This window comes from Octopus bimaculoides, chromosome 4, assembly GCF_001194135.2.
Source record: "Octopus bimaculoides isolate UCB-OBI-ISO-001 chromosome 4, ASM119413v2, whole genome shotgun sequence".
Lineage (NCBI taxonomy): Eukaryota > Metazoa > Mollusca > Cephalopoda > Octopoda > Octopodidae > Octopus > Octopus bimaculoides.
This window is the reverse complement of record NC_068984.1, coordinates 101,550,712-101,563,275: the sequence shown is the minus strand read 5'-3', so window position 1 is coordinate 101,563,275 and position 12,564 is coordinate 101,550,712. Positions and strand designations below refer to the sequence as shown.

General features: G+C 34.6%; 1 protein-coding gene across 1 annotated transcript in view; it reads left to right on the top strand.

Annotated features, from left to right (window-relative positions):
* Positions 1-12,564, top strand: part of LOC128247661 (cilia- and flagella-associated protein 54-like) — a 67,812-nt gene that overhangs the window by 6,925 nt on the left and 48,323 nt on the right. The window contains exons 4-9 of the mRNA XM_052967653.1: positions 1,473-1,661; positions 4,189-4,276; positions 5,863-6,033; positions 7,263-7,329; positions 9,055-9,255; positions 11,351-11,614. Coding sequence (XP_052823613.1) covers positions 1,473-1,661; positions 4,189-4,276; positions 5,863-6,033; positions 7,263-7,329; positions 9,055-9,255; positions 11,351-11,614 — 980 coding nt within the window. The remainder of the gene's footprint in view (positions 1-1,472; positions 1,662-4,188; positions 4,277-5,862; positions 6,034-7,262; positions 7,330-9,054; positions 9,256-11,350; positions 11,615-12,564) is intronic.

Below are 12,564 nucleotides of genomic sequence, written 5' to 3'. Positions count from 1 at the left end.
GTGTGTGTGTGTGTGTGTGCGTTCCTGTATATTAGCAGTTCAACAAAAGAGAATATAAGTGCCAGATTTTTTTAAAATAAGTAATGGGGTCAATTTGTTTATCTGTCAGGATAGTGCCTTAGCATGGCCATATCCAATAACTGAAAAAAAAAAAAAAACATATGAAGGCTAAAGGCATTAAGCATGTATCTGTTGGACAGTGTTTCCATTACACACTAGATTGCTTATAAACAGTGAAAAATAATTTAATTTCTTATTTGAAAATTAGATTTTCATGAGAGACCAAACAATGGTTTATTAAACGAGGTGGTATCAAAAGGTTCCTGGACTAGTTATGTTTAATAAAAAAAATAACTTATTTATCTAAGTTTTTATATTATCTCCTTTGAAATAGTCACCTTGTGCAGCAATACACAAGTCTCAGTATTCCTGTTACTTTTAGAATCCAGCCTGGGCGTCGTTTTCCGTAAATGAGTCAAGGACCTTCTGCAATTAATTCTGCACCTTGACAATGATGTTAAAACAGGGACCTTTGAGCTGCATTTTCATCTTGGAGAAGAGATGGAAGTCTGGTGAATTGGATGGGTGCGGAAGCAATACCATGTTGTATTTGGTTGAGAAACTCTCACGTGAGGAGAGTTCAGTGACAGGGTGTATTGTCATCATGAAGAATCCTATTCTTTGAACTCTACAGATCCAGTTGCTTTCGCTGAATGTCCTCCCTCAAATGCTTTAAAACATTACAGTAGAACTCTTGATTGACAGTCTGGTCCTGAGGATGAATTCTCAATGCACAATATCACATTCCCAGGGGTGACACTTGTGATAGGTCTTCTAGATCATTCATCACCTTCCAAGGACATTCTTCTGCTTTTGAAGAGCTTGTGCCATTCAATACATTGCGTACAACCCATTGCCACATTACTGTAAGCTTGTTGAAGCATGCTCAATGTTTCTGTAGCAGACTTCCAAAGTTTACCGCAAAATTTCATGTTGGCCCTTTGTTCTTGTCCATGACAAAATCACAGACTACAGCATACACATGATCACAACAGCACAAATTTCACACAGCAATGTCACTCAGTACACTGCCTCATGAAGGTTACTGTTAGCTCTCACTGTGCACACAACCATATGCTGCCATCTGTTGGCATGTTACAGAAATTGTCTGGGAACTTTTTGATACCACCTTGTATATACTAGATATACCTTTATCAAGAACATCTCTGGATCAGTTATATAGTTCAACATTTATGGTATATTTTGAAGATGCAAATGAGGTGTTTTTTATCCTCTCAGGGTTGATAAAATTAAATTTCAGTTGAGGACTGTGGTCAATATAATTGACTAGCCCTGCCTCCACCAAAATTTCGAGCCATGTGCCTATAGTAGAAAAAATTTATTATAAATTTGTTTATTCATCATGCCAGTATAGAAGGCGGACATTAAACGATAATGATTTTTTTTTCCAGCACAGTGCAGCAGGTTAACTGGAGAGGAAATTGAAATGAGATGTCCGTTTTTATTTCTGGAAAATATTTTAGAGCCATTACCTTCACCTGATCTTCATTTAAATTTCGACTCACCTACTGATACAATATCCTGCTTTAATGCAAATAACTTAAGTGACACTGTCATTACATCATATTCACAAGCCATAGGTATGTTGGATCATTCATTAACACCCTTCTTCTGCCCTCTCTATTAGATATTGTTATCATATTCATAATATGCCATTACCATTAGCTTCTTCATTGTAAATAATACTAGAAATTTGATTTATTTTACTATTGAAATATCTTTTACTGTAAAAGCCATAGTATCCTTCATACGCACTTAACCTCATCTACTCACTCTTATTTAGGGATGCCATCGCTCTCAGTTAACCAAGCCTTTGATCCTGTTTCATTTTCCAGTTGAAGCTTGTTAATATTACTGAAAAATTCTTTAATGCTACAAGATCTCGTCTCCCACACTTACATAAGTACTAGGCTTGTATCATGATTGTTGGGGAAAATTTTCCAGATAGTTGCCACAGTATATGTTGCCACAGTAGTAACTTTCAGTTCTGACCTTAAATCTCCTACCTGGACAAACTTTGCAATGTAGGAAAGTAATGCAGAAAGTGAAGGAAATATGAATGAGTCATGAAGGTGGGGGAGAGGATGGGGGGACAATGACAGGAAGACAATGCAAAGTGTAAAGGGACAAATGGGATCATACATTGCACCTGGACGAGTAGTACAACAGTTAGAAGGTTGATGGAGCAATGGAAAATGAGTTGTTGGGGAAGGTTTAACAAGACCTTATTTCCATCCATCCATCCATCCATCCATGCATACATACATATATGGTGCATCTCTTTTCTAAGGTCATTTGTATGAATTTAGAAAAATGTGGTGTATGCGTGTGAGTAGATGTAATCGCCTTACCTCGGTTTTCCTTTCGTCGACTGCGAGTCTGTCTTGCGGTATCCAGTCCTTGAAGCTTGCCCCGACCCAAAGAACACTAGGAATAGCAGCTGCTTCTCCCAAACCTAGACCGTCGCTTAGCACATCTTCTCCTGACCACGACCCCATTCGAAAAGGGCACAAATCCCGATCGAAGCTCCCGCTGCCCTTCTTCCTCTTCCGGTCAACTTGCCCTTTCGGTCAGCCTCCCCAGTCACTGACGTCATACCACAAAAAAGACACATAACTCATCAAAGAAAAACTGCATTTAAAAAGAAATTGGTACAAATAATCCTGAGAATACTTTTATCACCCCTATTCAATGAATCCACTGTTAGCATCAATGGCTGCTTTAATATGAGATTGGAAGCGTTGATATATCTGAATCAGATCATCATTATCAATTTTGGACACAGTACTGATTTTGGCAGACTTGAGAGATTGTATGATGTTATGAGGATGTTTATTGATCTCTCTCTTGACTACACCCAATATGTAATAGTCCAATGGATTGAGGTCTGGCAAGCTAGGAGGCCATGTGTCTGAAAGAACAGGATCTTGGAGATTGGTACACATACACACTTGGGTTATTCTAGCCTTGTGAGACAGTGCAGAGTTTTGTTGGAAGACATATGGTCTTCCATTTCATACTCTGTCTGTCCATGGTCTCACAACTTTCTTCAATACCTCTGTGTAGACAATGGCATTGACTCTTAAGCCTTGTGAAAAGAGTGAGGAGGTATAACATCTTCCTCATTGCTGATGACTACCAGAACCATCATGATTGCTGGGAACTTAGTATGCATAGCTGTTGGAACCTCATTCAGGTCTTTGCATAACTATCTATTGTTCCTTTAGTTTATCTTTTGGTCTCGATCAAAGTTTTTCTCATTGGAGAAAAACCAAAGCATTCCAGCCTCTTGTATTTTAACTTGTTTAACAAGTGCTTTGCACAGATCAAATGATTCTTTCTTGCCACATTCAACATAAACTGACCCCTCTATATCACATATGACTTGTACCAAATACTCTCGTGCAGAACTCTTCTGATGATGCATTCCAAAACCTTGCAGTCCTTTGCAATGGCTCTGATTGGCTTTCTGGAGTTTTGTTGATTATTTCTTGGACTTTTTGTACTAGGTGGTATTAGGATTTTGTGCATATGTTTTGCACTTAGCTACTTATGTTGGATTCCCATCAGTGGCTTTCAGCTCCTTTTAGACTTTGACAATAAAGGATCAGGCAACTTTCAGGTAGCGAGCTATCTCCGTATCACTATGTTGTGTTTTTAAGGCAATGATTACTGTGTGCCTTTTTATTTGCTGAGTTAAAAAACTGATGCACCCTGTATAAATAGGCATACACATTAATACATGTGTGTTTGTGTGTGCTCCCTCTCGGGCAATGCAAATTGTCCACTGAGAGTTAGTTCATATTCACTGCTGTGTTTTATTGTCTCTTGCCAGAACATTTATTTCTATATGCTTCAGTTAACTTTTCTGTTAAAGCTTAGCATCACCAGTTTTTCTGGGAATGTTACCTATGCCTACCTACCTACTGTCCTACTCCAAAGAAGTTTATTTGGTCTCATTTGCTCTATGTCTATGAGCATTAAAGGCTAATATGATATAATTTTATATATCAAGTAAAGTAATTTAGTTTACTTTCCTCTAGAATATAGATTGCGTTTACTTTTATAATTCATTTTTATATGACTACAATATTTTTTTACCTTCAGAACTTTTATTGCATAAAAATGAGAAGGAACTTGCTGCCCAAATGTTATCTGAGATGGGTCATGTCCAATTGATATCTGGAGATAGGAAGTAAGTCTTCATGAAAATTCTTTGATTTATGTCCTTCAAGCTGAGAACTCTTTTCTAAAAGTATATTATTATTATTTAGTAGTAATGATATAGGTGCAGGTGTGACTGTGTGATAAGAAGCTTGCTTCCCAACCACATGGTTCTGGGTTCAGTCCCACTGTGTGACACCTTGGTCAACTGTCCTCTACTTTAAAATTCTCCAAGGCAGTGCCCCAGCATAACTGCAATCAAATGACTCAAACAAGGAAAAGGTGAAAGATAATACATCACTTTGAATTAATCAAATTTTCTTAAGTCATTTAGTATTTAAAAAATTTTTTTTATCTTATTTGTTTCAGTCATTGCACTGCATCCATGCTGGGGCATTGCATCCATGCTGGGGCACTGCATTGAAAGGTTTAGTCAAATAAATCAACCCCAGATCTTATTTTTTTTAAAAACCTACTACTTAGTCTGTCAGATTTTTTTGCTGAACTGCTAAGTTACAGGGATGTAAATAAACCAACACTAGTTGTCAAGCAGTGATGGGGGACAAACAAAGCACAGACACACACACACACACATGCACACACACACAAACACACACACACACACACACATACATACATACATACATACATACATACATACATACATATATTATACTAGCTGAATTATCCAGCATTGGCTGGGTTTGTGCTGTTCTTATTCAGATTAATAAACAATAAATATGAAGGACCCGGTTTCACTTGGGTTATAAACTCAGGCTATAAACTCATAGCCTTAACACAGTGCTCTTTGCTTGTAGTGTAAGATTAGTGTATTTCTCAGAAAGTAACACTTACTTTTAATACTCAAGGGTTGTATATATATTATAAAGCAGTCTTTGGCCACTGTTATATCTGTCTTTGTACAACAGTTGTTAATCTGACAGATATTGTCATATTCTGAAGTTGTCAATAGGATGTTTCAATGTGGCACTGTGCATACAGTGTTATTATCCTCAAAAGGTTGAATCATTATAGCGTCCACTCAGTACCACAGTATAATTGCTATATCAGCACAGACATGAATATCAACACAGTCTACACATACTCTCATACTCTATGTATTCTCCTATTTGTAGTGACTAACTCATATCACTTGTCACATGGGAGGGGTTTACCATTATTACTAATTCTCTACAACATCTCCCCTTTTAAGTTTTTCTTGGGAAGTGTCATTTTATTTAGCAATAATATTTTTATTCACCTCCACTGCTTGACAACTAGTGTTGGTTTGTTTATTTTCCTGTAACTTAGCACTTTGGTAAAATAAACTTCAATAGCATAAGTATTAGGCTTTAAAGAGTAAGTACTAGGGTTGACTTGTTCAACTAAAAAAATAACCTTTCAATGTGGTATCCCAGCATGGCTATAGTCCAACGACTGAAAGTAAAAAGGAAAAAAAAGGAAAATTAAATATTAGTTTTCCTTCTCCCCACTACTTTGTGACTGTATCTAAGCTGTTTTTGAATAAAACATTTGTTAAAAGAAACTAGACAGCAAATAAATGACATGTTTTTGAATCTTTTTAATAATAATACCTTTCTGTGAATTGTCTATTAGAGCAGCTTTCCAATCTTGGAATAGTTCTCTTGAACTAATTCTTCGATTAAACAAAAAATCTGCAAGCAATTGGAGAAGTGTCTACCAAGATGATATTGATGCTCACTTATTGAAGACCTGTGGAATCTGGGGTTGTCTCCTTGGAGGCACTGTTGCAGTATTCATTGCAAGGTAATCATAAAGATTTACTGAATGACTATCAATATGCCCTTTATGTTTCATATAGAATTGAATATTCTTTTTCTAACTCCTTTTTTAAAAATCTACCTAAAAATTTACCGCAAGGGAGGCCTTGCATGTTACCCAGTTTAATCCTTTAGTGTTTAGATTAATCTGCCAAATGCAATGATTATGCATTCACACTGTTTTGAATTAATTGTGCATTATTTCATAGCTTTGGGATTTTGATGGTGTGATTGTTTAATTTTAGAATTACATTGTAAGGTAGGTGTGAGAAGCCAAATCTTGCTAGTTTGAATGCAAAACAGGCAGAATATTTGGATATTGCTGATTTAAATGTTAAAGGGTTAATATCACTATTTGCTCTGAAGTACTTCCCCATTTAGATATTCCCTTCAGACATTTGCCTTCTCATGTTTCCAGGCTGTACAGCAGGTTCGTTATTCTAAATTGTCTTGGAGAGCTTACAAAGATCATCAGCCCTGCTCCTTTTCCCTTAGCTTATTAAAATAAATTTTAATGATGACAACTCAAATTTTTTAATTAAAAATTAAGTTTAGAAACAATAGCATTTTTATTTACATCTTACAGATGTTTATTTTTTCTTATAAAATGTGTTTTTGTTTCAAATAATTTTATAGGTCCACAATATTTTATCTCTAACAAGCTGGCAAGTTTAATACCATCACTTGTTTCATGAAATTCTGAAGCAAAGTTTACTGTATAGTTGGAGAAGTAAATGGAGTTTGGTTTGGATTCTTGCAACGTATTTCCTTTAGACTTTCACTGGTAGATGTTCAGGCTACACATCAGCTGCATCACTCTGTCAAGTATGGGAGAGTTTGGAAATAATCTTTCAGATTATTAGCTTCATCTTTAGAAATAAAAAAAAACTTTTAATATTTACAAATACACTCTGTTTCAGTCAGTCTGATCTCTGACGGTCATTAAGCTTATTTCTGAATATAGATTTTGAGAAACTAAGACTAATAACACTCTAATCCTTTATGCCATTCATGCATGTACCAACTGTATTCTCTATTTCAAAGTGACCATCATCAAAGAATTCTGTTTCTACAACTGAATTGGTAGTAATTTAACAATAGAAATTGTTACATTTTCTAATTTTCACTCCTAAAAATTTGAATAGCTGCAGATTGTTACTTTGTAAACATGACTATGTAACTTCTAAATTTTTGGCTGTTGCTCTTAATCTACAGATACTGTATAGTAACTGACACCAGTCATCAGCTGGAGTTCTGCTTCTTAGCTTATCACTTGTACAAGGTAGGTTGTGTAACTATTTAATAAGCCATATAACATGTTTTTCTGAAATTTGTGGATTTGTGTGGGAATATGTTATTTTTAAGTAAGAGTGGTTGTAATTACACTGAGGGATCATTTCATGAAATTTAACTATTATATGGTAATATATACATGTATATATATATATATATATATATATATATTAATTCTATATAATAGTTAGATTATATATGTATGAAATGATAATAACATAGATGATACATATGATAATATATATAATAATATACATATAATAATATATACAAGGTCAAAAATTATTGGGACTATTGTTGTAAAAAGAAACTATAACACATATCTATTCGGCATTTAATCGTCTTCAAAACCATCTAGAGACATTTCCATTGATGGAAGCATTCCTGAAACTCCTTTTTAGGAATAACAAGCAGCTGCCTTATTGCATTCTTTCAGATTTCCTTGCTATTTTGAAATCTTGTTGGGTCCTTCCATTATGAAGACTGTACTTTGGTTTCAGGGTCATAGCCATAGATTCATGATTTGTCACCTGTTAGCGTTTTCAAAACCTTTTCATCTTCCTCAACACAGTCAAGAAGATCCTGCACAGCTGAAACCCAATGTTCTTTCTGAGATGACCACACTTTACTCACTTTACCCCCAAGCACTGCTATAAACAACAGAAGTGACTGAGAACATTATAACTCAGTGTGCAAGGATTTTCCACAGTAATTCTTTTCCACCCTCAACATTTCCATTGTTATACCATCCTTTCCAGAGGCTTTATTTCTTTTCATCAGTTTTAAATAAATTTACATAAATTGGAGGTGACAGCACTCAAGAACAAAGATGGGTTCACAGTGAGAGACAAAAGGGAGACTGAGGACATCTGAAAAACCTTTTACACCATCTAATCTGTGAAAATGAGAATGCTTTAAAACTGATTTAAGAGATCAGAAGGGACCTCCCAGAAGACCTCCAAGATTATAGGAAGATGGCATAATCAAATAATTTAGGCTCAAGAGGAAGAGAAGATCCCAATTAAGGGAAGGATGAAAGTGCTTTGTGACCAGTGGTGTATAAGAACATCTGATAGTCCAGCCGATAAATGACATAAGGAGATAATGTATTTATAATTTATAAAGGCATGTACTAAGCCTTTAATTAGTTTTCTTCAAAGTACCTATTGTACATTCAGTAAATCATACTGAGATATTTCCAAGTCATTAAAGATTCTTACTGTCCATATTTTATTGCAGGATTGTATAATACTTTTGGTATATACATTGGGAAAGAATTCCTTTATCAGTATTATAGATACAGTGCTCCAAACAACTGCTTTCAACTTGTCATCTTGATATAGAATCTTTCATTTTTCAGGGCTTATTCAGTCATCTATGCCTAAAACAGAATTTTTTAATGACAAATTTTTAAAAAATTACTTTATGTTCAAATCCATTTCTACTTTTATAACAACTACATTTCAAATATATTTAGTAATAGTAGACTAAAGCACTAATTTACTAGTCTGTGCAATCTTAACAGTTATAAATTCAGTAATAACAAATGTAATGATTTCAGTCATGTGTACCACTGCTTTAGTCTGTTTAAAAGTCTTGTGTCATCACACATATTCATAGCTTTCAGTATCCAGCCATTTAAAAAAATTTCCAAATATAACAACTCATTCTTTTCACATGGCATGGTTTTAATTTCTTTCTTTCTTTTTTTCAGGCGATTTTCTGTGGTTCCTTGCAACATCCAACTGTTGATGTAAAATTTGCTATGTACAATGTAGGAGATAATTTTCTGACTCGAGATGTCATCTCTGACGCGCATTTATTTTCTGATCACTATCGTTGTCCTAGTAGACAACTTATCTTTGCTCTCCAGTCAGTTATTGAAACATTATATATCAATGGATATTATTTAAAGGTATAAAGTACATAGCCACTTACATGTACACATGCATATTATTTTATTCTTTTAATCTTTTAGTATTTCCAGTAAGTGGACTACAGTAATGTTGAAGCAAACCTTGTCGATGCATAAAGTTATTGAACATAAAAGGATATAACATAAACAATACAAGTTTTCTTTTTAGATTGGTATAATCATAAACACAGGCATGTACAAATCCATGCACACATACACACATACATGAACATACAAGTACACATACAATTTTCTTAGAGTTCTCCAGGTTATAACATAGCAGTTTGAGGTCAGCTGTCCTATATACTAATGTCCTTATAGCAGAGTCTGTGAAAAACTCAGCAATGAACTTCTATATACAGAAACGAATACCTGAATTGAGAGGCCTTGGGGTAAACTTGATGAAGAGCAAAATTTTAGTAAGTAGGAAAGCAGACAAGATTCTTCAAACATGTTCATTATGCAAAAAGTAGTAGGTAATAACTTCTGTGGTGTACACTGTGAAGTGGGTGCACTAAGATCACAAACTAGCTGATGTAGTAGATGTAAAGAAGTAGTTAATAGTCAGTAGTGTAACTCTGTTTTAATGCTTTGAAGGCTCTACAGAAGTAGTTGGCAGCTTTGTTATCTATGCAGCCCAATCAGCTATGAAAGAGACTGTGCTGAAAGCATAGTAGCCAGAACAATAACTGAGTGGAAAATGTTCAGGAAGTTGGTACCTCGGCTGGCAACAAGAGGATTTTCTCTTTAAATAAATGATTGATTGCACACTATATCTAAATAAATTGTGACGCCGCATGGTAGTGAGATGTGACCATTGAATTCAGTGAATATATGAAGGTTGGAGAGAAATGGCGTAAGCATGCTCTGATGGATGTGTAATGTTAGTTTACATAAATGACATGGTATAGATAAGTTAAGAGATAAAAGGAATCAAGAAGAGATAAGACTGCATGGGTAGGGACATATAAGGCATATGGATGATAACTCTTGAGGTAAAAATTTACAGGAGAATCATGTGGAAGGAAACTGTGAAAGAGGGAAAACTATGGAGAATGCAGGAAGAAGTGATGAAAACTGATTTCAGAATGCTGAATCTAACAAAGGAGATGGCAAAAGAATACAACACATGGGGAGATATTGTATTGGAAAGGAGCCACCCAACCCATGCAAGTATAGAATAGGGGGCAATAAAAGTGATGGTGGTGGTGGAGATAATGATGGTGGTAAGAGCAATAGCAGTAGTTATAATAATATCATGCAATGGGACTGAATTCAGAATAGCATGGCTGCAAAGTGAACTTTTTTTTGCACAACTATGCACATATATGATACACATATAAAATACATTTTCTATTTTACTTGTTTCAGTCATAAGACTGTGGCCATGAAGAATTTTTAGTCAAATGAATTGATCCCATTACTTATTTTTCTTAACATGGCACTTATTCTATCAGCCTCTTTTGTCAAACTGCTAGTTACAGGGACATAAACACACCAAATCATTGTGTAATGTATATATATATATATATATATATGTATTGTTTGAATTCCACCAAGATCGACTTTGCCTTTTATCCTTTTGGGGTCAATAAATTAAGTACCAGTTGTGTACTGGGGTTGAGCTAATTGACTGGCTCCCTCCTGCAAAATTTTGGGCCTTGTGCCTAGAGTAGAAAAGAATATATATATATGTATATATATGGATTTGGTAGACAGAAACTGAAAGAAGCCTGTCATATATATGTGTGTGTGTGTGTGTGTGTTTTGTGTCTGTGCTTGTCCTCCCATTACCGCGTGACAACTGGTGTTGGTTTACGTCCCTGTAACTTAGCAGTTTGGCAAAAGAGAATGATAAGAGAAGTACTTGACGTAAGAGTTAATACTTATAGTAGCTTTTACATGTTATTTATAAGTATATCAGACATATGTGTACATATTTATCCATACATACAAATTGATAGATGGGCAAATAGCAATAAAGTTAATAAACAAATATATAAATATTTACTTGTACATATGAACTTACAAATTATATATATTCATGCAATTAAATAAACTTATCTAATTATAAATACTTTTTAATAAATTTCAGATGTTGCCTCTTCTCACGTTACTTCTTTATTTGACTCGCAGACTGTTTCATGATACGAAACTTTATGTTCAGGGTCAAATATTTAGGCTGCAAGCTTTAACAAATCTCCACATGTTTACCGAAGCTACTCTGGTGTTTCAACAGTTAATTACTGGTTATCACTTGCCTCTGGCTAGTTTATCTACAGCACGTTTAATTGAACCCAGAGCAGAACACCTGGTTTTTGATTCCTCATCAAATCTCACAGATCCAGGCAACCTAAAGGTAAGTAGTTACCATATTTAGTATTTTGGTTTGTTGCAGCATATCCTTACATTAATAAAACACTGATCCCTAATCCACGACAAATTTGTACCTCCTTTTAGCTCTTTTTATTGTTATTCCCAGTGTTGATTTTGGAAGAATCTAGATGACCAAATAAAGCTATTATGACTGACTGCTTATGAGTTATATTTTTAATCTGCTGCTGGGTTTCTTTGCAGAACACTTTATTCTTTTTGCCTGATTTATCAATATATCTTAGTCTTGTCAACCGAAACATGTCCCTAGTAGCATCTTGCTTAGAAAGATCAAGCTGTCCTTTCTCTAAACATGTCAATTAAGTGGAATTTTTTTAATTTCTTCAAATTATTTTTCCTTATCTTTGTAAATCACTGACAAGTGTCACTAGGTTGTTTTGTTTCCTTTCTCTAAATAAAAGGGAAATTTTAATCAAGAAATTTTTTGTATTCAGCCTTCAGTACATCATCACTGTTTCACTTTATGATCTGTGATAAGTACCAGATCATCTGGGAATCACATTAATGATACATTAGAATTGGAAGTGTTTATGCTATCCACTTGAAGGTATCAATAAGAGTTTAGAAAACATGCTCTATTACTGGGGTAATTTTTTAACAATTAGCAACATCTTCCACACATGTAACCAATGGTGATATTTTTATATATATATATACAGGCACAGGCATGGCCGTGTAGTAAGAAGCTTGCTTCCCAACCACATGGTTCTGGGTTCAGTCCCACTGTGTAGCACCTCAAAGCCTTGTAATCAGATAGAAACTGAAAGAAGCCCATCGTATATATATATAAATACATATATAAATTTAAATAATAAGGGCGAAAAATTGAATATTAATTTGATTAATATCAATTTAAAATCAGTGGTCATCCCTCTTATATGTATGTAAATATATATATATATATATATATATATA